General features: G+C 37.3%; 2 protein-coding genes across 2 annotated transcripts; one reads left to right on the forward strand and one right to left on the reverse strand.

Moving 5' to 3' along the window:
- Positions 1–471: 471 nt before the first annotated feature.
- On the reverse strand, positions 472–27,417 carry LOC133528130 (protein takeout-like). Its single transcript, XM_061865370.1, has 5 exons — positions 27,055–27,417; positions 20,833–20,924; positions 6,537–6,685; positions 2,505–2,638; positions 472–1,044 (listed from the first exon to the last, which is right to left on the reverse strand). Exons 1-5 carry the CDS (start codon positions 27,119–27,121, stop codon positions 746–748), a joined length of 741 nt encoding a protein of 246 aa, XP_061721354.1. The 5' UTR covers positions 27,122–27,417; the 3' UTR covers positions 472–745.
- LOC133527944 (enolase-phosphatase E1-like) lies at positions 16,412–19,981 on the forward strand. The gene is made up of 2 exons (XM_061865152.1): positions 16,412–16,552; positions 16,632–19,981. Exons 1-2 carry the CDS (start codon positions 16,502–16,504, stop codon positions 18,252–18,254), a joined length of 1,674 nt encoding a protein of 557 aa, XP_061721136.1. The 5' UTR covers positions 16,412–16,501; the 3' UTR covers positions 18,255–19,981.
- Positions 27,418–27,668: the final 251 nt, after the last annotated feature.

Below are 27,668 nucleotides of genomic sequence, written 5' to 3' on the forward strand. Positions count from 1 at the left end.
AGTGATCCAGTGAGGCTAATATTAAGGCTTAAGGTAAACTTTGTGTGAGGAAAGGGGTCGCTATAAGAAGAGGTTTGGAGGCGACTATTAAGCTCAAGAAACCAGGTGGATAATCATGTGAAACTCATTTACATGCAGGTAATAAAGTCGGACACCAGCACAACTCATATCGTCATCTCACTAACGTCCAGGCCTCGTATAGGTATGTAGTATGTTTACATATCGCTTTCCAGTATCCATAAAAGCATTGGCTCATTCGATAGGTTAATAAGTATGGTGAGCTTGACGACAAATGATTTGCATCTACCGTAAACATAAACAATTAACCTACAAACCACCAAAAAAACTAACTCAATAAATAGGTAAGTTTAGGTAAATAATAAGCTTCAACGTAAACTTCGTTATTAGTGAAAAGTAATGGATTCTATAGAAATAGCATATTTGACTATTCAGACCGAGTTAAGTTAAATATAAAGGACCTGTATACATTTTATTCATCTAATTTATTTATTATTATTTATTACATGAAATTATTTATTTATTTCAATACAAAAACTATTATATTCTCAATTACTCAAAAAAAAAACATCTAATTCATCTAATTTTATATATAACTAACTTTCTTCACTTTAATTCCGACTTACTACACTTATTTATTTAACTACGTTAAATATAATGTACATCACATCTTTCATATTGCAACTACTTAGCTAGAAGCCCTCCGGTTAGAGAGTGGGCACCGACGCTATGGGAACAGCTCTTTGTAGGTAAATTTGGAAGTTATCTTGTTGGCCATCTCGGTGAAGAGGTCCGCGAGGGAGCGCTCGAGCACGGGTCGGATCTCCTCAAGGAACAGCTGCGAGTTGTCGTTGATGACGCGGTTGGTGGCCGGCCCCAGCACGGGATCGCCGTCGAACAGATTGGTGAGGTAGATTGAGGACTCGCCGACGCGCAGCTTCACCTTGAACGGGTCGAACTTCAGATACTCGTCGGCGCCGCGCGTCTCCTTGTGCCCGCGCATCGTCACGTTGCACGCATAGTCTTCTGCAAGGAAACCGAACAAACGTGTATTACACTAACAATACAAGTGGTTTACAATTAAAAAGTGTCCGCTTCGCTTAAATTTCTTATTTGTTACAAATTCTGATATGTATATTCCGCACAGACTCTACAAGAATTGCTCCTTTCGAGGCATACAATTTTATGGTCATTTGAGTTAATGAAAATAAGTATATAATTAAATATATCAAAACCATGTTTATAAGACTCAAACTAAAAGTTGTCGTGTAGGTTAGTAATTTCCTAGTCTAGCCATAAATAAGAGCGAAGTTTTGTTAATCAATATTAATTCCAAATGATTATTCGACCTATTGTGTTTCGACCAATAGTTTCTCGGGTAATTGTGAGACTTACTAAATGATTATTCTACGAAACGTATATATATGCGTATCAATGTTCTGCGTATTGACTACTCGTGCAAACGACTATTATGCGTAATGACATTCTGCCAATCGTTACTCGGCTAAAGAACCCGTCTGCGAATCGTTGTCGGCGAATCGAAAATCGGCGTATTGTTTGTCGAAAAATCAATAGGGCACCATCACTGCGACCATCCCTGATCTATTGTAATCGCCACCTACTGCTACTCTCGATCCATCGAACTTCAAATAGCTGCAGGATCTTTTTGATCTCGAGAGACCTTAACTCCTCCGGGTGTAATATGTGTCTACCTAGGGTTGAGTCACGAGTGCGCATTACAAGGCAAGGGCACTCTGCGAGGATGTATAAGGGCGTCTCCTCTGCCTCCATACAGAGTCTGCACCGCCCCATGTCACGTTTTCCCATAGTGTGCATGTGCTTATTATTTAGGCCGCGATGCCCATTAAGCACCCTTACCAAGTTGTGCAGTTGGTTCCTAGACAGTGCTAAATTAAATTAAAATTTCTTTATTTAAGACAACATATATGGTCCATAAATGTTAGTTACTTATAGCTTATCCTTTATGTTAGTAACAACCTTATAACGTAATAGAATATTGAATAATGTATAAACAATAACGATTTTGTCCGGTGACCCATTTCCCACAACAGAGGACAATCTAGTTTATTATCTATCATGTTTATTAGCTATCATGCTAAGGCGTTCGAGGACGCCTTTTTGTTGAAGGCCTTGATGAGCGCTTTGGAATGGTTCAAGCTTGTCGTTTCTCTCCAAGCTGAATGGTTTTATACTGACTGTAGGTCTTTACGGTGAGCCGCGTTAGGCTTTTGGCAATGCCACAAAACGGCCCAGGACTGTAGTTTTCTAGCTCCACTATTCGCGGGCGGAGGCTAATGGGCACGTTGGGGCCAACCCCAAATTCGCTGTTCAGCGAAAATCAGCTGTTCTATGGAAAACGTTGACAATGTCGCCGAAATGAAACATGTTTATATCGCTTTTTCGGGTTGCCTTAGACATAACAAAACCACCCTAAATAAAAGCTTCAAATAAATGAGTTTACTTACTGAAGGTGCCCGTGATATTGCCGCGGCCCTGCAGCCGCAGCAGCAGAACCTGAATGTCCATCTTGTACTTCCCGTGGAAGTCCAGCCGTGGCAGCAGCAGCTTGAAGTCGAACCGGTTCTTATTTAAATCAGACCTGGAACGCCACACAATAAAAAAATAAATATTTGGGGACCATCTTACACAGATCACCTAGCCTCAAACTAAGCAAATCTTATACTATGGGTACTAGGCGATGTTCCGGCGATATACATACGTATATAGATTAATACATACTTATACACATATAAAACACAATACTATAGCATGTAAAAATAACAAAGTCCATCCATTCAAGTATGGCGCTTCTATGCGACACGCTCTTAGAAGCATTATCAGTTAAAAATAAATTATTGATTACATCTCCGAAATGGAGTTAATTAGAATACCGGTGTCTTTCAGAAAGTTACTTAATTGAAGCTCAAAAATGCACCCTTGGAATTAATTTAATTAACGGAAATCAAATAACAATAATTTATACAATCTATGTAAGTAGGTACCACAAAAATTAATGTGCCTTATTTGTTTCAACATTTGCTCAAAAATCGGAAATTAAATTTGAAACTGTTGGAGCACAATTACCTTTTATAAAACAAAGTAGGCACATTTTACGGTACTTACTTAATCTTATTTGAACGTTTTATTTAAATCGAGTATAGACTATAACAAATTTGTCACTTGCTCGTAAAGTTGTTGCTTAAGTCGCCTGTAAGCGGCATAAAGTTGCTTTTTATGTTTTAGTGCATAAAGTAAAATAATCTGATACGACCCTTATTGGCTTAGCAATAAAGTTGAAAATCTGCCAAAAAACTGCCACTGCTGCCGCTGGTAACCGGCGCGCTGTCCTCGCCTTGCGGCCGTGCGACGGATAAGCCTTAAACGTTTGTCCCTTTTCGACGTATTGGTATGATGGAAAGGGACAAACGATTATTAGCGGCTTGCTATGTTTATGAATAAGGGGGTTAGTATATATATAAATAAATATTGAATAAATGCCCATTTTATCCTCGAACTATTTCGGTTACGCTCGGAGCGATAAATTGTATCGGATAAGATGGGTTACTTTATGCCTTTTTATGTAATTAATCATTGTGTTTTTTATAGTTATATAAGTTACAAATGCCTAGTGTTAATATACTTACGGAATATTAAATAATTCAAATCAGTTTAACAAAACTAGCCACATCAAAACCATACAAAAAGAAAACTAAATGCGTACTGTAATAATTCGATTTTCCTACTCCAACGGAAAAAAGAGTCGCCGTTAGGTTTAGTTTACTTATGAAATTTATACTATAACTAGTATAACTAATACATTTCATGTTTTCTTAGTGCATAATGCAGGACGAGGTTGACAGGCTAGCTTGCACACCCAGGCCGGAGGTCACAAGCAGGTAAACCTAAAACCAGACCTTGATTATATATACCTACATATGTACATATTGTATGTACATATGTAGGTATGCATAATAAGTACTTGTAAGAGGAGGTCTTGTTGCTAGAATACAAATCAGTGACTATGAAGCAATGATTAATCTACTTATAATAACCTATTTTAGTCGCGTAGGGCTACAGACTACAGAACTACCTGTTCATATTGACTACCTGACCGACAAATGTTGGATATAGAATAAACTTGAGTATCCCGCTATTTTAAAAGTCAGCTAAAGTGTTTCAAGTTACAATTTTTTTTTAGGTACGTCTACCAACTTATGATTACACTACATATTTTCCAATACGCTAGTCGAACGAGCGAGCGAAGAGAAGTGAAGTTCTTACATTCAACTTGGAACACACGGCTGGCTAGGGGCACGTCCCGCAATTCGATGTTTACAAGCTAAACTATCAGAGAATAGTTTGATGGACAATAACTTAACTTTTGTTTTTATTTGAATGAAATTGTGTAAACGAGTAGTTGAGTACTATCATTTTGGCGAACCGCGAGTTATCAGTTCGGAGCGAACTACTATAGTTAGTAACCACACTTATACACACCACACGAGTTTCAAGACAGTCAACACCGTAATCAATATCCGTAACCATTTTTGATTGCTGTTGGTCCGTGGTGTACTCGTGTCGATGTTTACTATCTATTAAGTGAATTAGGTATATCGAACTTTACAAATTTGAATTCTATTTAATTCTCTTATTTTTTGTTTCAATGAATTTCCTATATTTTTGTGAGAACTAAGCAGATAATATGTATCACATGTTGTCAACAGAGGTATTGGTCAGATGTTCGAAAAATTCCAAGCCAGCGACTGGACACTGTCCCAGAGTTTATTGTGAAACTCACCCTATGCTGCCACTTGGTAAGTATTATTATCAATTCAGACCAGGTCCATAATTATACATTTAAATCATAACATTCATAGACATTTAAAATTTTACATTAATAATAATAATAAATAATTCAGCCTATATACGTCCCACTGCTGGGCACAGGCCTCCTCTCACGCGCGAGAGGGCTCGGGCTATAGTCCCCACGCTAGCCCAATGCGGATTGGGGACTTCACATACACCTTTGAATTTCTTCGCAGATGTATGCAGGTTTCCTCACGATGTTTTCCTTCACCGAAAAGCTAGTGGTAAATATCAAATGATATTTCGTACATAAGTTCCGAAAAACTCATTGGTACGACCCAGGATTTGAACCCACGACCTCCGGATTGAAAGTCGGACGTCATATCCACTCGGCCACCACCGCTTGTTTACAATTTTACATTAATACATTATATGTGTTAGTAGCAATATGAAACAAATAATTAATTACTCTTCCTACAACTAAGGTTAATAAACACAGGACATAACATACTATTTCTACATACAGTATATTGGCTTGCCTGTCAGTACAAGTATCATATGGCAATGGTTTATGTACTGAGAGTCAAACCTTGCCGCAAATGCCATCAGGATGATGTTAGAGCTGTCCCGCACCCTACACGATAGGGATATGCACCGCTTCCGCTTTGTGGTGTAGAAACAGTTTACCCTAGCTTCAGCAAGCATCCCCGTTGCGCTGCAGTAGCGAGGCAGCCCCATCATCATCCTGAAGGCATTGTTGTAGTGTACACGGACGGTGATATCTTATCTTATGATAGTAAAATTTATGCTCATAATCTGATGAATATTAGAAGAGATTAATTTAATTTAGGTATGTGCCACCTTATTAATCTTCCTACCTATCCCTATTAATATTACAAATGCAGAACTCGCAGAAGTGGATAACTCTGTTAGTCTGTTGTCTCTTCACGCGTAAGATGAAAGTAGAGGACCCACGCGAAATCGTCGTATCATACAAACGTAGTCCTCATTTTCCTCTCTGGATATTAATAATTATTTTCCATAATGTATATATCCAGACAGGAAAATGAGGACTAAATTTGTATGGAGAAGCGGCCGTCCCCTCCTTTTAAACCGCTGAACCAAGGTATGTTCGATTCCCGGGAAAGGTCATAAGATAGGTTTTATCACTAAAATGACCCCTTAAGCGTTTGAAAAGAGGAAGGAAATTTTAACGGAAATAGGATATGAATATGGAGAAACTAAGTCTAGGCCAGTGCTTCTAAACCGGTGGTCCTCGAGCCAGTGGTTATCACTGGCAGTATACCTATCTAAACAGACCCCTTAGATTTCATTTGACATAGGTATTTATGGTCGCGTTTTTATCGCATGTCGGGTCATCCGTCACTTTCGCACTTACCCACTTGTTAGAATGTGACAGGCATGGTGACAGATGATTTGGGGGCCACCATCTTAGCCCTACGCTGATGACAATCAGCGATGAACTCGGTATGCGACTATAACAACGCCCCTGAATTCACAAGAGTTTCATATACGATAGTCTTGCGTTTCACACACCTAATAATTTCCTAAGTTGGTAGGTACCTACTCGCTAGCATTTTTTAACGACTCGTCTTTTATCACTGACCACTGTTCTAGGCAAAAACAGTCGCAGGTAGTAAAAGTAAATAATATTATAATGTTAGACTGACTTAAGTGTTTGTATGATGAAGTTGCTAGGCCCCTGCACCTTGACGTCGTTGACGACGGCGGTCAGCTTGGCGCCCTGCGGGCCGCGCGCCAGTGCGATCTGCCCCAGGCTCAGCGGCTCGATGCCCGGCACGTCCAGCTCGGGAATACCCTGCACGGTTACAAACTATCATTATTCTGAATGAGTTATGCGGCATATAGTACCGTAAGAAATAAATATTTCCCACCCTAGGTAGGCCAATCAAATTAGATTTATTCGAAGAATTAATACGTATCCGGCAAGCTAGAGATCCTTTTAATACCTTCCCTGGGGCCTTAATGCGTGTAATCCTTGTTTGCATAATCCTAGGAGGTGTGCATTTTTTTTTTGCTCTTTTTCATTATTTTGCTCGTAGCTCGAAAACGGTACGTTTACCAAGAAATATTGATTAATCAATTTATGAAAACTGATATATGAGGATCCGAAAGTTACCTATTAACTTAATATGAAATCGTAGAGAAAGTTGTAAAAAATGGCCGCCATTTTTATTTTTTTAGTTTTGGTATGAACACGTTAAAATTCGAAAACTCTTTTTCACCAGTGTCTGATCCACCACACCTTGCTAGTGGTAGTACACTAGGTAGTGGCAGTGCCATTGTAATTGATGGCGGGTGCCTTCTACATCAAGTGGTTTGGCAATTCAAGGTAAAATGTATCTCCCAAGTCTCCCAAAATGTTTGCACACCTCCTGGAATTGCGCAAGCTTCGATTACATGCATTTAGGAGTAAATGAAAATGGTGAAAATTAATGCCTCCAAACGCGTTTTTGGGTCTAATGTGATCGGCCTAATTATTTTCTTCTTGGATATTTACACTTGAATATTAAACTTTTCAGGTCTAGCCGGAACAATGAGACAAAGAGATAAAGTCATGTCCTGATTTCTATAATTCGGTATTCAAGCATAAAACTTAACCAAAGTTGACTATTGCCAAAAAATAAAAATTACTAGTACAGTCAGCATCAAAAGTAGCGGATGAAACAACGCGCCAAAAGTATCTGATATTCCGTATAACTTTTCCAAATGTAGATAATTTTCTAAAATTCGCGTTCTAAAATATATCTTTTACAGTCTTAGTTGTTTTATATTAAATGCATCACTTTTTGTTAAGCTGTCGCAGAATGGTAGATACTTATGAAGCGTTATTTGATCCGCTACTTTTGATGCTGACTGTACCTTTGTTACCTTGTTAATACAATGCCATGTTCCTAAAATAGTACCTATATTATTACAGAGGCCGGAAAATGGCAATTCGTGGATGAGACTCGATTTTGTCGGAAGAAGTTAAACTGAGTTCGACAATGAGACGAATTCTCGAATTCCTATTCACGCCGATGCATATATGTGTAGTGTTATCACTTTTGATAAAATAATCAATTATTTAGCGTCAATTATCATTTGTCGGAGTACTTGTACTCGAAGCTTAACATCAAAAACATCAGAATTATATTCCTTATTTTTTTTAAATTAAAAAATAAGAAAAGTTAAAACTTTATGAGGCAATTTTAAGTACCAACGTAATGTTTTCAAACCTAAAAAAAATAAAAAGACCTATATTCCTATTATTATTTTTTATGAGCCCATATTGTCTCACTGCTGGGCAAAGGCCTCCCACTTATTCTTCCACGTGTCCCTATCCTCGGAAGTCTCCCACCAGTCTCTGTCAAAGGCGTCAAGTTCGTCCCGCCATAGTATAGTATATTCCTAAAGTCTTTGTTTATATTACGCCAGGCTTGAAATGATAGCTGTACCGGCCCTTTTGGATGCGGCTTTAATAATTGGCTGTTTCCATTAACAACATACAATTAGTATGTTGTTAAATCTCGGTGTGCATTAGCTTAGTTTGGGTTACTTTCGTTGTTTCCTCTGTTACGCCAGATCTTTTCTAACCATCTTGCCACGGCTTTTTGCGAGCTGACTTCTGATCATCTCCCGGTCACAGTCGCCGTCCGCGGTAATCAGATCCGAGGTAAATGAAGTCCTGTACAGCATTTAGATTTGATAGTTTTCCAATTCAGTTTAACAGGCCTGTCCTTTGCACAAACATCAGCTTGGTCTTGGATCTATAATAAGGAGAACATATTCCGCGCCCTTTTTTCGTACCCTTTGCAGAAGCACAGCAAGTTATGATTCGTTTGTGACTTTAGGTAATGTAGTATCATCTGCAAAGCGTAGATTATTAATGAGGAGCTCTCCTATCGCATCGCTTAGTCGCGTGATAATCGTATTTGCGTTGTATTAGGATGCCGCCTTACTCAAGTGGAATGAGACGGGAAAATTGCGGTAGGAAACTAGGGAATACACAATCGTCGTAAGTGTGTTTTGACAAGTGAATGAGAAGAATTGACGTGACAAACTTTAATCTAGGTCGAGACCCACAAAGGGTAGCAGCGACACAGGAAGTGGGTAAGTAACAACATTCATCATGTTATTAACATTCATCCTGTCAACAACGCGGAACATTTGTGACATTTTAAAAGTTAAGTTTAAGTTAATTTTAAAATTGCAGTTTTCGTATTAACATTTCATATAAACATTTTACGACTGGACCATGTGTATTTAATTTATCCCAAAGTTTATAGAAAACTTCAATTTATTTTTAAAGACCCACATAATGATGTGCAACACGTTGGTGGTTTCTGATTTTTTTTGTGACAGTTATTTACATGTAAATACCTGAACCACCACCAAAAACTATATAGCCATGGAATAATTTTCCGTCCCATTTCATTTTCGTTCGTTATGGAATTCATATAATTAAAAGTGCTTTGGAGTCAATTCAGGCTTGCCTTGGTTATTATCTTCGCTGGCCAGCCACTACCACTTTTGCGATTTATAGTCATGGATGCAAGAATTATATATATAGTAAAAATTGGTACTTTTCTGTACTAAAATGACCCACTGTGTGTCCCTTTTCCCATGTTAAAGTTATAATTTTTAAAATGTGCAACACGTTCTTGTTTCGACTCCAGTCTAACAAAAACAAATGTTTGAAGAAATAAAAAATATGAAATTCAAGAATCTCAAAAGAACTAGCAACAACTTTACTAACAGCATTTTTTGTTTATGTAGACAGTTTTGTTTATAAGTCTACTGAAAATCATTCTCATTTTTTTGTTATCACCTGTTACGTTGTTTGTAGTGTCAGGAAAGTGTATCATTTGCCACTTAAGATTAAAAAAATTATAAAAGGTTACATGCTATATGGATAAGTATGTCAATGTCAATGAATAGGTGTATTGGAAACTGATCTGAAAACTCAAGTGCACTAACAGGCTGAGTGCATATATTGACCACATGTTTTTCTTAATAATTTCGTTTATTTTTACCGTAGATGTGTTTCCCAGTGCATTACAAACATGGTAGTGTATTTAACTTTCACGTAGCATATCTGTATAACTGGGGCCTTATAAAGGATTAAGAGTATTTTTCTTAAAATTTTAAGTATTTTCAAATTTATATGCCCCTTTTAGCACTCTAAATAGTTTATACCCATCAATTTGGGTATAAACGAGTATAAGTTAGTAAGGGTGTATTGAGTAAATACAGTATTTACTCGTAAGTTGAATACTCACTACCCATCTCAGATTTAATACATTAGCGCACTGTTAAGGTATTAAATCTGTTAAGGTTTAAGAGAAATTAAGCGTTAATTATACTCATTTGTTTATATGTTTCCTCAATTGCATTATAGGTAGGTATAAGTTGTATAGTGAAACTAATTTAGATGTATAATGAAACCCCTTTGTTCATTTATTTTCCCAACGAGGGCTTAGAAAGGAGGCATGTCTCAGGGTCTGATGATGAAGAGAGAGTGATGAACTAATGGGAAAGTTGAATTTCATCCACAAATGTGGGGCAAAGTAATCAGATGCAAATTTTGAGTTGTTTCCGTACGTTAGCTGGTGGAATTGAATTTTAAATGATAATTTTGAATGATACATTTTTTAACACGTTCATTTGAATTTGATTTTGTTTGAATTATTTGGTGTGCGTCCTCAACACCGCCTTAGCAGCTTACTATTCCTACGCCCATGCTTGGCTTACCTATGGTGTCATTCTATGGGGGAATAGCACAGATGTGGAAAGTCTATTTATATTACAAAAAAAAATGTGTTTGAATCCTGGCTAACAAAAATATTATGGAAAGTTGTAAAACGCACTTTATCGACCTAAAAATACTTACTTTAACATCAATTTACATTGTGGAAACATGTAAGTTTGTAAAAAAATACCCTCAATTTTATACCAAACATTCAGATATACCCCAACGTTACGCCAGCAGGTTTCAAAATAAGCTGGTGCAGATTATCCCCTTAAAACTAAAACTACATTCAAAAAGTCCTAACTCTGTGGCAATAACAATATTCAACAAAATCAGTAACGAAATAAATAACACGAAGTCCAACAATGAATTCTTTAAATAACTAAAAGTTCATCTCATGAAAAAAGCTTATGACCAATAATGGCAATTAATAAAGTACCTATACAGTAAATAATAACTATATTATATCTTGTACAAAAAACTCCATCTCCTCTTGAATAAACTGTTAGCTGCACCCTACAGGGTTTCATGTTGTATACAATTCTATGTAATAGGTTTGGATACAATGTGATATGCAATAAAGATTATGAGTATGAGTATTTCATAGTTCATATTTTCCTCGCGTTGGTGTACTGAAAAATGTTGTGTTTCACTCGGAGGCAGAGTTTGATCAACCCTCGTGCCTTGAAACTCTCGCAACGCTCAAGATTCCACTTCTTGAACCACTCGCTACGCTCGTGGTTCATTTTTGTAATCCTTCGCATGCTCGGGTATCAATATTAGCACAAGCGGTTAAACAACAACTTTGCCCACTTGTATAACAAATAACTATTATTCCTTTCTATTTGCCTGCCTTAGCACCCCGTCTTAACTCAATCATTTGTGCGGTTTCAATAATTCGAAACGTGACTACCCCGCGCTAGGACACGGAAAGTAAAATAATATTGTTTTTTGTTGTAATATTCATTGATTATATTTCAAAACATGTATTAATAATTTATTGATAAAAATGATACATAGTGAATAAAAGTTCTAACTTAAACCTATTGACAGGTGGCGCTGACACTAGAAAACAGTCGTGTAATTCTTTTTGTTCTTATAATCTATCGAAGGTAATTTTAACTCATCAAATATTTGCAGATTCCATTTATCTTGACATATTAACTTATTGCAAAACGCTCTTGACAATGACATACTTTCCAACGTGCTGTTAAAGCAAATATCTCCATACCTCTCTTTTATTAGTTGCAAGTACTAGTATGTACCTACGTATTACGAAGGTTGCAATGCAACATAAATGGTATTTCAATGTTACTCTATGGTCTCTAGGTGCAATGTTAACTTATCCTCTAGACTAGGTTCAAATTTTTATGCTTATGGAAACTGTTTGTATATTTTACTTATATGATGAATTTTCGAATCAATTCAATTTCCTAATAATGACACCGTTTACAAGTTATTTAACAAACTAAAAATGGGACCTTTAACTTTTTACTTTTTGCTGCCAAACTGCACGTGGGCCACGCGATATAGCGGTATATTACGCTGTTTTTGGGGATTATCAAAATTAGGTACATACCGAGAGCACAATAGTATATTTTTTATCACTTTATAAAATATCTAATTAAATTATACCCATAGAAATACTGTTCGTGAAATCTACTTGGAATTATAGCTTTGGGAGAGTAAACAATGCTCATTTGAAAATTTAGCGTTATATGTTTTCGTATGAAATTAATAACTTTTATTTTACCTTTACATTACTTCTTTTTATTCAAATCGTAGCATTTACTGACTTGACATCACAACTGTATCTTAATTTTATATTGAACTTGGCTCTCATTTCACATTTATGTTTTTGATGGGATATCATTACTTTTTGTACAGAAATTATGTTAGTGTTAATAATATTTTTTTTATTACTTTATTTTCCACGTTTATGCTGTATAGTTTTCTTTTTTGTCTTAATTTCTATATTTTCTTGTACCTTCGAAATATGAGGTGATATTTCTTACACGCTTTCGGTTTATATTTAATTTGTTAAACTCGGGGCGGTATAAGGTGCGTAGGCGGTTGTATTCTACTATAGGGCTTCATTCTTGTGCCGTGATTTGACTTGGATTTTGATTCATAAAATGTACTCCGTCTAAGGTTTTACATCTAGAGAGTGCAACGTAAGCCTGCCCTTTACTAAATATTGAGGAGCTTATATCCAGAAGAGCGCCGTCAAGACTAAGTCCTTGTGATTAGTGGATAGTAATAGCACATGCTAAACAAATAGGGAATTGTTCCCGATGAACATATGCATTACATAATATCTGAAATTTAGTCTTGTCACGTTCTAATTCGTACATTAAATAATGATTAAATTTGATTGTAATTTTACGTGCGTTATTGTTGCAGTTGACGTCCCAATTTACCTCTTCTATTTTTCCAATGGATCCGTTTACCAGACCCTTACTAACATCTATGTTTCTTCGCAACATTAGACGTACATCTATTTTTATTGTGATAACATTTTCTAAGCCAGCGGTTAATGATGAATCATCCTCGTTATTTTTCAGTACTTCCTTTGCTCGTGTTTTTAAATACCATGGACAGTCTATTTCGTCTGTAGAATTTAATTTAATTTATGGTTGTATACCTGCCAACATTGCATTATTAAACTGATTACACATATTTTTAGTGGGAATAAACTAGTCGATGTATGTTTTTTTTTCAATTGAAATTTCAATTATTTTCTGTTTTTAGATTTTTTCCCTTATGTATACCTAATAGCCTACCTTGTTGCCAACTTGCCAAATATCAAGTTTCTAGATCATCTGGAAGTGGGTTATATTTTTGACCTATATTAATGTACATGATTTTTTTATCAATCGTATTTTCAATAATTTTCTGTTTCAGATTTTTTCCCTTATGTGCACCTAATAACCTATCTTAGTGTCATATTTCAAGTTTCTAGCTCATTCGGAAGTGGGCTAGGTTTTTGACCTATAGCAATATATGATTTTTTTTAAACCGAATTTTCAATAATTTTCTGTTTTTAGATTGTTTCCCCTATGTATGTACGCCTAATAGCCTACCTTGATGCCAAATTTCAAGTTTCTTTCTAGGTAATCTGGAAGTGGGTTAGGTTTTTGATATATAGGTAAGTTAGTCAGTCACAAAAATACCGGTTTTTGAACATTAATTTATCAATAACTGTTTGAGCTACGTTTATGAAATTTTGTATTTTAGACAAGCTAAGGGGCTTGAATCACTGTGCCAAATTGCATGTGTGTAGGTTAAATAGGTTTCCAGTTGTGAAGGGGTCAAAAGTAGCTCGAAATGGTTCTTGTAATATTACACACGGTTGCGTCGCCAGTTCCTTTTTCTTTGAACTTGGCTGGACACGCTACCGCGTGTCTAGATTCTGTTAGTTAAGGCTGCATTAAAAATTCGGTTCACAGCATTGAGACCTATGCCTCGTAGGGATTTGGTTATATTTAAAGTAAACGCTGTATAGGTATTAGGTACGCTGTTTTCGAGAACATTTGCGTCTCAAGAACGGCTAACCGCAGCTTTCCATGCTAATGTCTATAATCCGTGGGGCTGAGTACGGACATAAACAGTTTACATAGTAGTTAGATTGGGTGGGTAGTATAAGCTACTCTATAAATTGAACATGTTACTTACTTAGCCTCTTACAGAGGAGACTGCGGGACCTTGGGGAAAAGAACTTGGTTGCCGACTTAGGGAAAGGGGCTGTGATCCACGCTCCGGGTCGTAACTGGTGCAGGGGATTTCATTGGCTATGGAACGAGGAAACGTTGCTAGCGTAATGGGATTTTTTGGATCGGATGCGATTCGGGGTGGTCCTTTTTAAATGAAATGACTGTGTATTAAAAATGACGAAGCCTGTTGCGGATAGCTTTATTGTTTGTGTGTAATGACGACGCCTCGCCTGTTGCTGATTTATGGTTGTAACGTCCTGACGAAGCCTGCGTTACGAATATGAATTTGTCATTATTTCATTAATGCTTGATTTTGATTAAATAAAGAACTTAGCCTCTATGATACTTAAATGCAAAAGACCGCCAGCAATTCATAGGATGTTGTAATAATGGATGTGTTAATAGGAAAACGAATGGTATTTAGCCTTTCTTGCAATGAAACACCTTTATATGTTTGCGTAGGAAGTTAGTATTGAACGTATATTATTTATTCATAATTGACAATGACTGTAGTAGGTACGCGGTTTGTATACCGATAAAATCTAATTCAATACAAATATCTATTACATCTATAATAAATAGATTGATAGTCTTTCTTTTTTCCTAAAAAGGACGTAAATTTAAGAGTTTAATTGCTTATGTTTTTTTTTTCTATAATTCGCCCTAATGGAAAACCCAACTCCCCGTAGTCTAACGGATATTTTTAGATTTTAATTAAATATCACAACCGCCTCACATAATAAGTACTCGTAGGTATTAGGTACTCTATGTTAATCAAAGTTCAAAATCGCAATTACTGCTAGAATAGTCTCAATTGGCGATATTACTCAGACAATTTATACTAGTAACTGGCATTACTAATTATGAACTTAATAATGAATATAATAAAAACTGTATGCAGTCATAGTAATATAAGGCATGAAAATAATATGAATATTTGTCTGTTGACTAGAAAATCTATAGTTATTAGCGTTTGAGATACTATACTAGCTACTATTTTAATATTTGTAATATCATCATCATCACTTACAGCGGCGATACGTAGTGTCAACATACTCGTACCTACTATTTTTAGCTTTTCTAATACCACAATTATTTACAACCACAGACCATGCAATTCTACCAATCACTACGAGTATAATAAATAATCGGCTATGAGCATATGGGGCCATGCTCAGTGTAGTGTTTCTGTTGTTCGTAAGCATTCTGTCAGAACAGGCCAAGCGGGGGCTATTGATTAGTGTCATGTACATTATAAGCATAAGAGAGTACCTTAGCAGCGCTTTGTACGTCTTTTTGCTAAGAATGTCCCTATAATATTTATTTATTTATTTATGTCCAACCGGGCGAACTATAACCACGACCACTATAAAAAAAACAACAGCTAAGAAGAGATATGTAGGTACCATTTACACATAACAGTAGATAATAGTAAATATGATTATATTGTTATTGATCTAAGACCTGTGCTCTTGTTGGTGGGGCAATTTCTCTCAACACGTGTTTTTCTTTAGCATTGTTCTTGAAATCCTAAAACGACTTAAACGACACCACGTCTACTTTCTTTTTTAAATATAAAAAAATAAGTAAATATTTAATTGAGAACTATCTATTACCTTTATGAGAGGTTTCATAAGCTTTTTTTGTGGGGTTTATGATCAGATTGGAAGCTAGGCATGCAAATTAAGTTTTTTTTATACTGTGATTTTGCGTTGACTGCTCATCGATTTGCTTAAATGTCATATTATATCGGAACATTGTGTTGACCTGAACATATCGTATTAACTAGTTAATACATTTAATGATATATTGGCACGAGAAGACAGCAAAATTTAAATATAACCATTAGTAATCGTATCTATTAAAAATAATAGCGAAGCTCATTGATACATACTTTTAATAAGTGAACGCATTTAATCAATAAATGGAACACGTGTGCATTGCATCAGCTGAGTGAGAGAAATAACAAAGCTGTCGGAGTGCGGACACCGCACCTGGCCGAGGTGGCCTTATCGCCGAGCTTGTCAACAAAAGGTTTACGTGCCGAACCAACGTTCGGTTCCTCACATCACCAAATAATCGCTTCCTACGTATGACAAACATTATTCTATCAAACCACAACAGTGTATATAAGTACATGTTGTAGTTTCCGAATGAGTATTTAGTCAAAATGTTGTGGCTACAAGCAACCATATTTATAACCTGCGGCTGCCTATTGTTGGTAAGTGCTTTATTTTAATTAAGATAGGATACATAGGTACCTAATGTTAAGTAATAACCTCAAAAATTTATATTTACAGTGCAACTATAGTGAAAACCGGAGTTGTACGCAACAAGGGCCTTCTCTGGAGACACTCTTACGCCTATTGGCAATTCGAAACCAAATGAAGTACCCCTCTCAACAGCAACAGCCGCATACAATGGTCCCTTATCCCTACTGTAAAATCTCTGACAATATTGAAACAAGAAAATCAACATCAGGATCTGGTTTAGAGTACAGAATTAAATTGCCTCTATACAAGGGCAGACCCATCAAAACTAATATATACGTTGAACTACCTAATTCTATGTTTCCTTTACCCAAAAAAGATTCAACGATTAACAGTGATTATGAGACAGAATCCGACCGCTATGACTATGATGAAAATTATGATGATCCTTGTGACTATAGTGATAAAGAAAGCGAGTGTGATAATGAACCAAAATCATCTTTAAAGAAAACAAAAGAATCTGGTAAAAGTTCATCTACAGGCAAAAATCTAGAAGAAACAAAACAGCCAGAAGAAAATAAAACCAATGATGAAACTAAACCTTTTAAAGATGGGTCGTCAAAGGAAGCGAAGACCACGAATGGTGCAAACAGTGGAAAAAAAGAAGAACCTAGTGACACATCATCGACAGACCAAGACCCAGAAGTGTTGACCAAACCAGTAGACAAAAAAGATAAGCCCAAAGAGAAAATAAACGATGATGTGTCTAAATCTCCCAAGGATGGGACATCTAAGGAAGGGAAGAACGCAGACGATGCAACTTCTGAAGATAAAGGCGAACCAAGTGACAAATCGTCTACAAACACAAAACCAGTGGAGTCAGCCAAACAAGCCGATAAAAAAGATGAGCCAAAGGCAAACGACGAGACAAAACCTGCCTCAGATCAAACATCGAAGGATGCAAAGACCACGGATGGTGGAAATAGTGTGAAAAAAGATGAATTTAGTGAGAAATCATCTACAAATACAAAACCAGAAGAGTCAACCAAGCCAGCTGACAATAAAGATAAGCCCAAAGAAAAAATAACCGATGATGCGACAAAACCTGCCGCTGATGAAATATCAATAGATGTAAAGACCGCGGATGGTGTAAATAGTGAAAAAAAGGACAAAACATCTACAGACATAAAACCAGAAAACTCATCCAAACCAGCTGACATAAAAGATGAGCCAAAAGAAATAAAGGCAAATGATGAGACAAAACCTGTCGGCGATGAAGCATCAAAGGATGCGACGATCACGGATGATGCCAATGGTGAGAAAAAAGACAAACCTAGTGATAAATCATCTACAGACACAAAGCCAAAAGAATCCACAAAACCAGCGGACATAAACGATGAGACGAAAGAAATAAAAATCAATGATGAGACAAAACCTGCCGCCGATCAAACATCAAAAGTTGAAAAGACCGCAAATGGTGCAAATAGTGAAACAAAAGACAAACCTGTTGATAAATCGTCTACAGACACAAAACTAGAAGACTCAGCCAAACCAGTTGATAACCAAGAACAGCCCAAAGAAAATAAAACCAGTGATGAGGTTAAACCTTCCGTGAACGCGACTTCAAAGGATGGAGGCAGCACAGGTGACGTAAATGGCGGAAACACGCCGGAAGCCAGTAAAACAGAAGATGCAGGACTGCCTGCTGCTTGAAGGGTGTTCAAAACCCCAACGAGTAACAAGATCAAAAAATGTTACAAAATACATTTAGGGGGCCATAAATATTACTTACATTTTAACATAATCAGGATAATATAGTAGTATATTAGTATGGCCAAACTAGTTAACGAGAGTATACACTCGATGCTCGGCGGGCATACCTTTTTTTACATAAGTACACAATTGCATAGAAAAAATAAGTTTTGTGTGAAATATGTAAACGTTAAATAGGTACGGTAGAATTACAGATATCGTACGCGACATTTTGTTTATTGTTTAACGTACAGACAGCAAAGGCCCATTCGGCATACAGCTACAACTGAAATAGTACATTGTGCAATGAGGGGGGTAAGTGAAATTTTGGATACGTGGGTAGTAATTCCCGACAGCCGCAGGCTGGAGGGAATGAAAGACTCGAGTTTGCAATATTCTTACCCCCGGAGTTACATACAATGTTGAAAATTATGTAAAAATATTTGAAACGGATATTAAATTAATCAAATTAAATAATTTTAAACATAAACAAAAATACTAAATTATAAACGTCAGTATTTTAAAAGTAAAACTCATTCATGCGACTTCGTTTGTATGAATGTGACATAATTTAAAGACAGGTATAACTCCCTATCCATAACTCCCGGGGGAACAATGTAGGTCTTTGTCCTTCAGTACACCTGCATGTAATAAGGTCTTTTTCGATCAAGTGTGATGAAAATTGTATAAAAAAGTACATTGTGCAACGAGGGGGATAAGTGAAATATTGGAAACGAGACGAGGGTTAATTCCCGACAGCCACAGCCTGGAAAGAACCCAAGTTTGCAATATTTTTACCCCCAGAGTTACACAAAATGTTTTGTATCACGCTTGTGAAGGAAAAACTAAATTTTATGTTTAAAATGTCACTATATTTAAGAATTATTTCGCTTGAAATTTAGTTTTTTTCTCACAAGTGTGATTAAAAATTTGTGATTGTGTGTGCCACGGGTAGTACATAAATTACGAACTCGTGTTAATTCTTGTTTACCGCCTTTAATACACAGTGTACTATTAAACCCAGGTACTTGGTTCGTATGAATTAGTGACATAATTAAAAAAAAGCTGATAATTTAGGTACTCACTGACGGGCATACTATACACTATGTTGACGAGTATATTTACTTGGGCCAGTTTGTCTCTTTCAACAACAGACAAGACAAAGAAATCGAGCGCCGTGTCGAAAACGCCTGGAAGAAAGATCTGATGAAAGGTAGCCTTCCATTGTCACTGAAGTGAAAGCTCGTCGACATGTGTATCCTGCTCGTCCTAACCTACGGTGCTTAAACATGGTCACTCACAGAGAGTCAGAAGTCCAAGTTGAAGGTTTGCCAACGGGTTATTGAGCGCAGCATTTTATGTGTGAAGAGGGCCGATCGCATCCGGAACACCACGCTGCGCGCCAGAACCCGCATTGCTGACGTCGGCGAGAAGACTGCTAGGCTCAAATGGGGCTGGGCCGGTCACGTCTGCCACATGCATCCTGACAGATGGGCTAGTGTAACTACCAAGTGGATGCCACAAGAAGGGCGCGGACGCGGAGGGCCCAGACGGAGATGGCAGGTCGACTTAGATATCTTTCTCAACGACTGTTGGAAATTGGGGGTTGTGGAAGACTTGGAGAGAGGCCTTTGCCCAGCAGTGGAGCACTGTAATAGGCTAGTGAAAAAAAAAACAATCACTCATAAGTTGTAGTTTTTTTCACAATCCATAATTCATAACGCGCGCGGGATCAATGTAGGCCTTTGTCCTTCAGTATACCTGCATGAAATAAGATCTTTATCGAATAAGTGTGATGAATAATATTTTACACAACTGTGCAATCATTCAAATTACCTAAACTATAAAATAAACATATAAATTCTAAAGTAAGTAAAATTCATTTACATCTTCAAGTTAAATAAATAGTTGACTTATAAATTATTATTGGTTGGTACTTCGTATGACTTAGTGGCATAATTTAAAAAGAAATCCATAAGTTACTAGGGAATAGGGGCTTTAGTTCCACCTAAACTTGCGTTGTACGAGTATACCACGCTTTGCTAGCAAGTGTGATGAAAATTATCATTATTTAGATATTATGGTTTTAGGAGAAGAAAACGAAATAAATACCTAAATACACATGTCATATATTCTCATATTTATGGAGTTAAACAAAATGAATAAAAAGATATTAAAAATATGAATCTTGTATTCTTTAAAAAAATTACAAATTTAGTTAACAGAGAAAATTTGGGTTCCCTTTTCTTTATGATACGTAGTTAATTTAATTTCCGTAGTAAACAAGGAACTTTTATAACTCCGCCGTTTGCGTCTGCCTAGTTGTCCTTCCGCTCCTTTCTTAGTTAGTGCTAGAGATGTTATGGGCATGGATATAAATGTTAATATAAGTAAAATAAGCGATAGCTATTGTCACCTTGGCTCATCATTGGGTGAAATTTCCGAAAACTTTCCATCGTTTTGATAAAATTTCTTCAACTTGCACATCTGTGGTGAAAGGTATTGTCACATACCAAGACAAATTGTCACAATAACCTACCTTGGATATTTTCGGGCGCAACTCGTCTACTGAGTTCATAATACATTTGTCCACGTTGGGGTCGTTACGTTGACATATCTTTATGTAAGATGCTGAAACAAATAAGTATGGTTACAAAAAAAAACATTTAGATCATAATAAAACAACAAAAAAGCCTAATTGATTGCAAGGTTTGTGTAAAATACAACTATAGCAAAAATAGCTTATTTCATACCTACTTCAAACATTAGGCATATTTTGATGCAAAGTACTCACTGCCCTTTCTTAGTATGTACGTTAGGGCACAAATCATGCGAGTTTTTTTCGGTTATTTTTATAGAAATATAGAAATAGAAATTGTATCGATGAGTAGGTATTAGGTGCCTGTGCAAAGAAAAGTACAGTCAGCGATTAAAGCTTGTACCTAAAATGATTTTTTTGGCAAGAACTTATTTAAGTTCTATACTCCATTTCAGATCAAGATTAAGCGAAGAAAAAACGGTTCTTCATAGAGCAATTTTTATGTCAGAGGTCAATCAATAAGTAACATTTAGAATTATACGCTCCAAAGCTAGTTCTAAAATATCGAAAATGAAAATACTTTCACCCAAATCCACCAATTGGTGACTTTCATATCACTTCCATATCATAATTTGTAAATAATATAAATATGTAATTTTATTATAAAGTTTCCAGATAAACATCTAAAGATTTCTTGCAACCGGTTGTTTACCTCTTCTGGTAAACAACCGGTTGCAAGAAATTGCAATCATTGCATTGGCATGGCAAGAATCATGCATGAGATGTGTGTCTTAACAATTTTTCCATTTTTAGGGTTTCATTACCAACTAAGAAACCTTATAGTTTCGCCCTGACTGTGTCTCCATCTTAGCTCAGATCAGAAATCATTTCGTACTTGATTTTGGCTCGACCCTTAGACGTTTGGCTGCAAAAGTCTGTGTTCGGCTAACGCGTCCTAAATTGCAAACACTTTTTGAACCCGTCCAGGTCCGTTTTGGTACCCGCGGAGGCTGCAAGGTAGCAGTTCATGCCGTACGAACACACGAACACGACACACACACATACGAATAGTGACATGTGCGAGGTGCTTTTAAAATTGGATGTTAAGTATGTAACCAATTCTGTGAATAGGGACACCCTGCTGAACGAATTAAAAAATCATGTCCCAGAAATCTACAATTTTCTTCTCCAGTGTTACCCACCATTCTCTCTCAAAATTAATTCACAAAAACAATCAAATTCTTTCGGCCGTAGGTTGTCAGCAGGGTGATCCTCTTGGGCCAGCGATATTTAGTTTGGCCAGTAATTCGATAATACATAATCTAAATTCAAAATTAAACGTATGGTATCTTGATGATGGGACAATAGGCGGAGATTCACAAACTGTCTTGGCGGATCTAATCAAAACTAAAAATCAGTTTCAAGATATTAGTCTAGAAATAAATTTTCATTCGGACCTTTCATTCTGTTTGATAGTTCCAAAATGTACTTAGGTATACACTGCGTTGGTGTTGGTGCCCCATCTGGAAATTCCGGAATTTGACCAGAACAATAGACTCTATCCTCAAGTCACAAATTGAATCCGTTCGTAACGTTCATTTTAGCCAGCAGGCCTGGACTGAAGCTTGACAAGCTTAGACCAGTAAGTTTCGGCGGCTTGGAAACCCGTAATATTTCTGGCGTCGCTTTGCCGGCTTTCCTGTCCTCCATCCACAGCACGTCTGATCTCGCAGATAAAATCCTTAAAGCCCCTACGGCTACAAACTGCGAGATTGCGTGCTTGGATGGGGCCACGAAGGCTTGGCTAGCTGGACCAAGTCCAAATTTTCCTTCCAGACCTGAAAAACAAAGCGCTTGGGACACGATGACCTTCGTTGCCACTCTAAATTCACTCATAGCCACATCTTTAGGTAAGGACCTCGCAACACTCTTGGCAGCATCAAAACTGGAATCGGGTCACTGGCTTCATACCTATACCTCGCCCAAAGCGGGTACTTTAATCCATCCAAGTACTCTGCGCTTAGCCGTCGGTCTCCGTCTCGGAATCCCTATCTGCGCAGACCACAGCTATGTTTCTTGTGGGGCCCCAGTGGACCGGTTTGGTCATCACGGCATTTCTTGCTCCTCGGGCGCCGGCCGCCTGTCTCGTCACTCCGCTCTCACGACATCCTTAGAAGGGCTCTCGTCAGCGCCGGCGTCCCCGCAGCTCTGGAGCCCCAGGTCGTGCGAGACGATGGCAAGCGCCCAGACGGGATGTCGTTGATCCCTTGGAGGATGCGCCGTGCGCTGGTGTGGGACGATACCTGCGCCGACACGTTGGCGGCGTCCTACATTTCAGCGACCAGCCGACAACGACAAGGGGCAGCGGCGGACGCCCGAAAACGACATAAGGACAACAAATATAGCTGTCTCGGCGCCAACTACGAGTTCGTAGCCTTTGGCGTCGAGACACTTGGGTCGTGGGGCAAATGTGCATGTGGGCTCCACAAGGAGCTCGGGAAGCGATTAAGGGAGGCAACAGGAGGCCCGCGCGCAGGCGGCTTTCTCGCGTAAAGACTCGCTATTGCGATACAGCGCGGGAATGCTGCCGGCGTGATGGGCACTCGGCCAAGAGGCCAAGGGTTCCAACTATAATTATTACCCTTGGCCTTCCAACCCCTGGGTAGACTTTAGTTATTTTATTTTTTTAGTTGGATTTAGTTATATTAGTTTATTTTATAAATAGTTATAATTGTTGTAACTTAAATTTAGTTTGTATATACCTACATTATTTTATAATACATACTCGTATTCTATTTCGTACTTCGTACTAGAGAAATGAAATTTGTTTCAATCAGTATTAATTTCAATGATACCGACAAAGTGTTAATTTTTTAGTCTGGTATAGGATAGGGTAACGCCCGTAGTTAGGTACATGTAAGTGAACCGTGAGGATGTGTTTTTTGGGTTCAATCCTATAGTGTGTTATGTATTTAGGCCTACCTCCTCCCATAAATAATATAAGGTTGGAAATACATACCAATATTGGAATGAGTGAATATTTTCAGAAATAATTATTACGAAAGTCCATAAAAAGTTGTTATAAATGTACCATTTTATGTAAAATAAATACTGACATTAATGCATTTTTATATTTGTTGAACTTTTAAGTAAGAGAAGATATTATTGTAATGAGCACAAAGATCTTAACTCATTAGTCTCTAAGTATAAAAATATTACAACTTCACAGAAAAGATTTAGACTCCCTGGTCTTGTCACCTTCTAGAGTCTAATGTTATCCGGAATTGAGTATCAGGTGCAGGATTCATTAATGGTTTTTTAGTAGTAGGTGTTGATATATGTACTGAGTGCGTAGCCAAAAGGCCAATCGTTTATGCTCCGTAGCGAACGAAATGCAACTGACACTGTCGCACTAATTTGGAAGAGTGATAGAGTGATGACTTCGCTACGCTACTGAGCGTTAATGATTGGTATGTTGGCTAAGCACCATGGTCAATATCACAAGGAAACAGTCAGTCTTGCTTCAGCCATTCTCAGATGAACGATGGGGAGTAAGCGGAAAATAGGCAAAGGAGCATTGTAGATGTCAGTCCATTGTAGGTCGAAAGTCGAGAGCTGCCCGCTATTTTGAAATCTGTCAGTTTAGGTCTCATGAATCTCATCATGTTGAAAATTGGTATCTGAAGTACCGAGTGCCTTTTGACCTCTGAACCTCAGTAAAAATTATAAAAAGCCGCTGCCATCTTAAAATTTAAAATTTTTGGTCTGATTATAAGACCCGTACTTAACCGATATTTACCATTCAAAATCGTATATTATTCCCACGCCACCTTGATGTTTGGTCATATCACTGGTGAACACACAGAACTGGTGACATTTAAGAAGCCCCTTAATTTGAATCTGTAGGTCTGAGATGGTCGGCTCTTTATCATCATTTGTCAGCCTGTCACATTTTAACAAGTACGAGTATGTAAGTGCGAAAGTGACGGGCATAGTGACTGGCGATAAAAATGGAACCATGCTGCCACTGAGCACTAGCTGAGGACTAAATTGTAAAACACGGCCGCTATCTCGATTTTTTTGGTTTTGGTCGTATCATGTTGAAAATCGATGTCTACGGATCCGATAGGCCCTTAGAAATTTGAAAAAGATTGCTTAATACCTACATATTATTCTGTGTCCTATTATATGTCTTTTTATATTTATACCACTGTTTTTTTTTTTTTCGAACGATTACGTTTTTTATTTTATAAATCAGGTCTAGCCCCGCCTTAAACTAGCTTTGTTTCTAGCTGATACCTGGCTATAACCCTCATGGCGATATTCATGAAATCTTCAAGTACCTGTATATTTCTGAAGCAGATTCATAATGGTGTCACGGTTAAGGCAATCGGGAGTACCATTTAAGACTCCCACTTTCGCTGAATGAGAGTAGTGGAGGGTGCGGCGGTGGGAGAGACGCGAAGGGAATTATGTCATCGGTGCGTAACATACCTCGATGTAAACATTAACACTGGGCCAACCACCACATAACTAACCAGGAAAACTAGTCAAATATTCTCGGACACATGTCTAACAGGAGCGGTAGGTATTTTACGTTGTTTCGACCGCCTGTGACGTGAATAAATATCGCCAAATTAGCCACTCAACATATGGATTTTCCTTCAAGACACTTCAAGTACCTAGAAAATTCTGGTCCTACCTACGTCCGTTAGATTTTGAAATCGAAAGCGACAATATGGCATATGAATAATTTAACGTAAGGCTTATATGCAAATGTTAAATCGTCAATTAACATTCCTAAGTACTCATCCAAATACCCATTAAATTTTTAATGCTTAAATAAAACAACAGATTTATGTCTTATGTATATCAAATACCCGTTACGCTTTACTTATAATAAACCAAAAAAAAGTAATAATAAACTCATACCGCAAAATTCTATCTGGCTCTAGAGCTTCGTATTGCGAAAATTTTGGCACTGCAAAAGTTAGGTTTACAATATTAACCTATCCGCTGCATAAGCTTTTATTTACAAGCAAATAATAGGCTCGCTCGCTTATGTACTGCATGTAATATTCTTATAACACTTTTACGAAATAAATACAATTCAATATATTTTCATAGGAAATTAGGAGATTTAATTTGTTCTTAGAGTGATACTCGCAAAATTGTCACTTTATCTACACATTTTAGGAAATTTCCCAGGTTTCAGTTACTATTTTTCTTTTCTTATTCTCTTTTTCTTTGTATCTTAAAGATCTACAATTTAATTTATATTTACAATTCTTGTACAGCCCAAGTCACAAGTCTACCCGCAGATGATATTTTATTTTGTGTAATTTCCAGGAAGTTCTGTTATTGACTTTGCTTATAAGTACTCATGTTTTTTGTATATTATTCATTGTAAACGCTGTAGAACTTCTCATAAATAAATTAAAAATTGAATTAAATTTCCAGTACTGTAAGCTATTTCATGCATTAAAATCCAGAGTCAGAGCTTAAATACACAATTCATCGCTGTTAAAAATATTGGACTAATCCATAGACATGCTTATATATGTAGTTACATCTCCATATACAGGCTGATTTTAAGATGCTGGACAATCGCATTCTCAAACACCACCACAATAATTACCTACTCTTTATTAAACGGATTGTTAAAGATATATCTTTCAAAACTGTAATTATTAATTAATATTACGGGTCGATCTCATGATTGCCTATATTGCAAAAAAGAGCAGGGACGGAGTTTTATTTATCATCAGACATTTATCCTTATTTATCGTTATCAGGCAGTAGGTATATAAAATAACTAACAATAGGCAGATTGGAATATCTGAATTTGGCTGTCGTCAAAAACGTACATGTACATAACGTCATACTTTCGCCTTTTGTGTATGTAAGATAGATAAAAGTCAATATCATACATAGTGTTGAACAGTAACTTATAAGTTATTTTTCAAACAATATAAATTATAATCAATTCGCTCAAACTAGCATTTTTCTGTGTCTATGTGGAATTCAATGAACCTACCTAAACATGTGAAAATTTGCTTGAAATTAAATCAACGTATATTTAGCAATCATTTTCAGTAATCATGATACTATTGCAATCCAAATACGTAAGTAAAAGTAGTCGCCTTATATAGCTACACGTATGTATATTACCACTGAAATACTCGTATAGTATTTATGAGCTCTACCTTATTATGTACTTACGAATTTCAGCCGCTACGAAATGCAGCGCTAGTAAAAGTACGGCAACGGGCAACATGTCGATCGCCATAGCCACGGGTGCTGAAGTACTGGTTCCGTTAGCTCCGCCGGAGTGGACGCGGTCTCAGCCAGCCCAGTCGCGTCGACGGCCGGCACTGTGCGCGCTCACCGCGTGCCGGCCACCTCTCTACCACTCGACCTAAGGACACGCGTGATTGTCCAACCGCCCTGCTATTCTGGATTCGAGTCGACTTCATGTGCTGCTTTGCTCACAATATACCGAGTGTGAGCAAGATACTGATACCTTATGTACCTCTCGACTGAAGGTCGTATTGTAGAGAATCGTTGTGCTCAGATTGATGTGTTCCGCCGGTTGCGCCAGGGGAACTACGCGCCTACGGCTATCCTGGATGCGCGGCGCAAGCTCTTCCGATCTTAGCACGTGATTACATTGCGCAGCTTCCGCATTTTGCAATTGTCCCACAAAATACTATAATAATAGTATTGAATTAAAGTGTAAAACTTAACTTAAACTGGAAACGTCTGGTTGACGTAACTGCATGGTGACCGAAGAGCTGGCGGCTTCCTCGCACAACGTATCAGTATTGCGATACAAC

Source organism: Cydia pomonella, chromosome 1 (assembly GCF_033807575.1).
Source record: "Cydia pomonella isolate Wapato2018A chromosome 1, ilCydPomo1, whole genome shotgun sequence".
NCBI lineage: Eukaryota > Metazoa > Arthropoda > Insecta > Lepidoptera > Tortricidae > Cydia > Cydia pomonella.

Coding starts and splice junctions, on each gene's coding strand:
- LOC133527944 (XM_061865152.1), top strand. CDS start 16,502: ATGTTGTGGCTACAAGCAACCATATTTATAACCTGCGGCTGCCTATTG. Junction 16,553..16,631: donor CCTGCGGCTGCCTATTGTTG/GTAAGTGCTTTA, acceptor TTATATTTACAG/TGCAACTATAGTGAAAACCG.
- LOC133528130 (XM_061865370.1), bottom strand. CDS start 27,121: ATGGCGATCGACATGTTGCCCGTTGCCGTACTTTTACTAGCGCTGCAT. Junction 20,925..27,054: donor TTTCGTAGCGGCTGAAATTC/GTAAGTACATAA, acceptor TATTTGTTTCAG/CATCTTACATAAAGATATGT. Junction 1,045..2,504: donor CAATATCACGGGCACCTTCA/GTAAGTAAACTC, acceptor GTTTCCTTGCAG/AAGACTATGCGTGCAACGTG.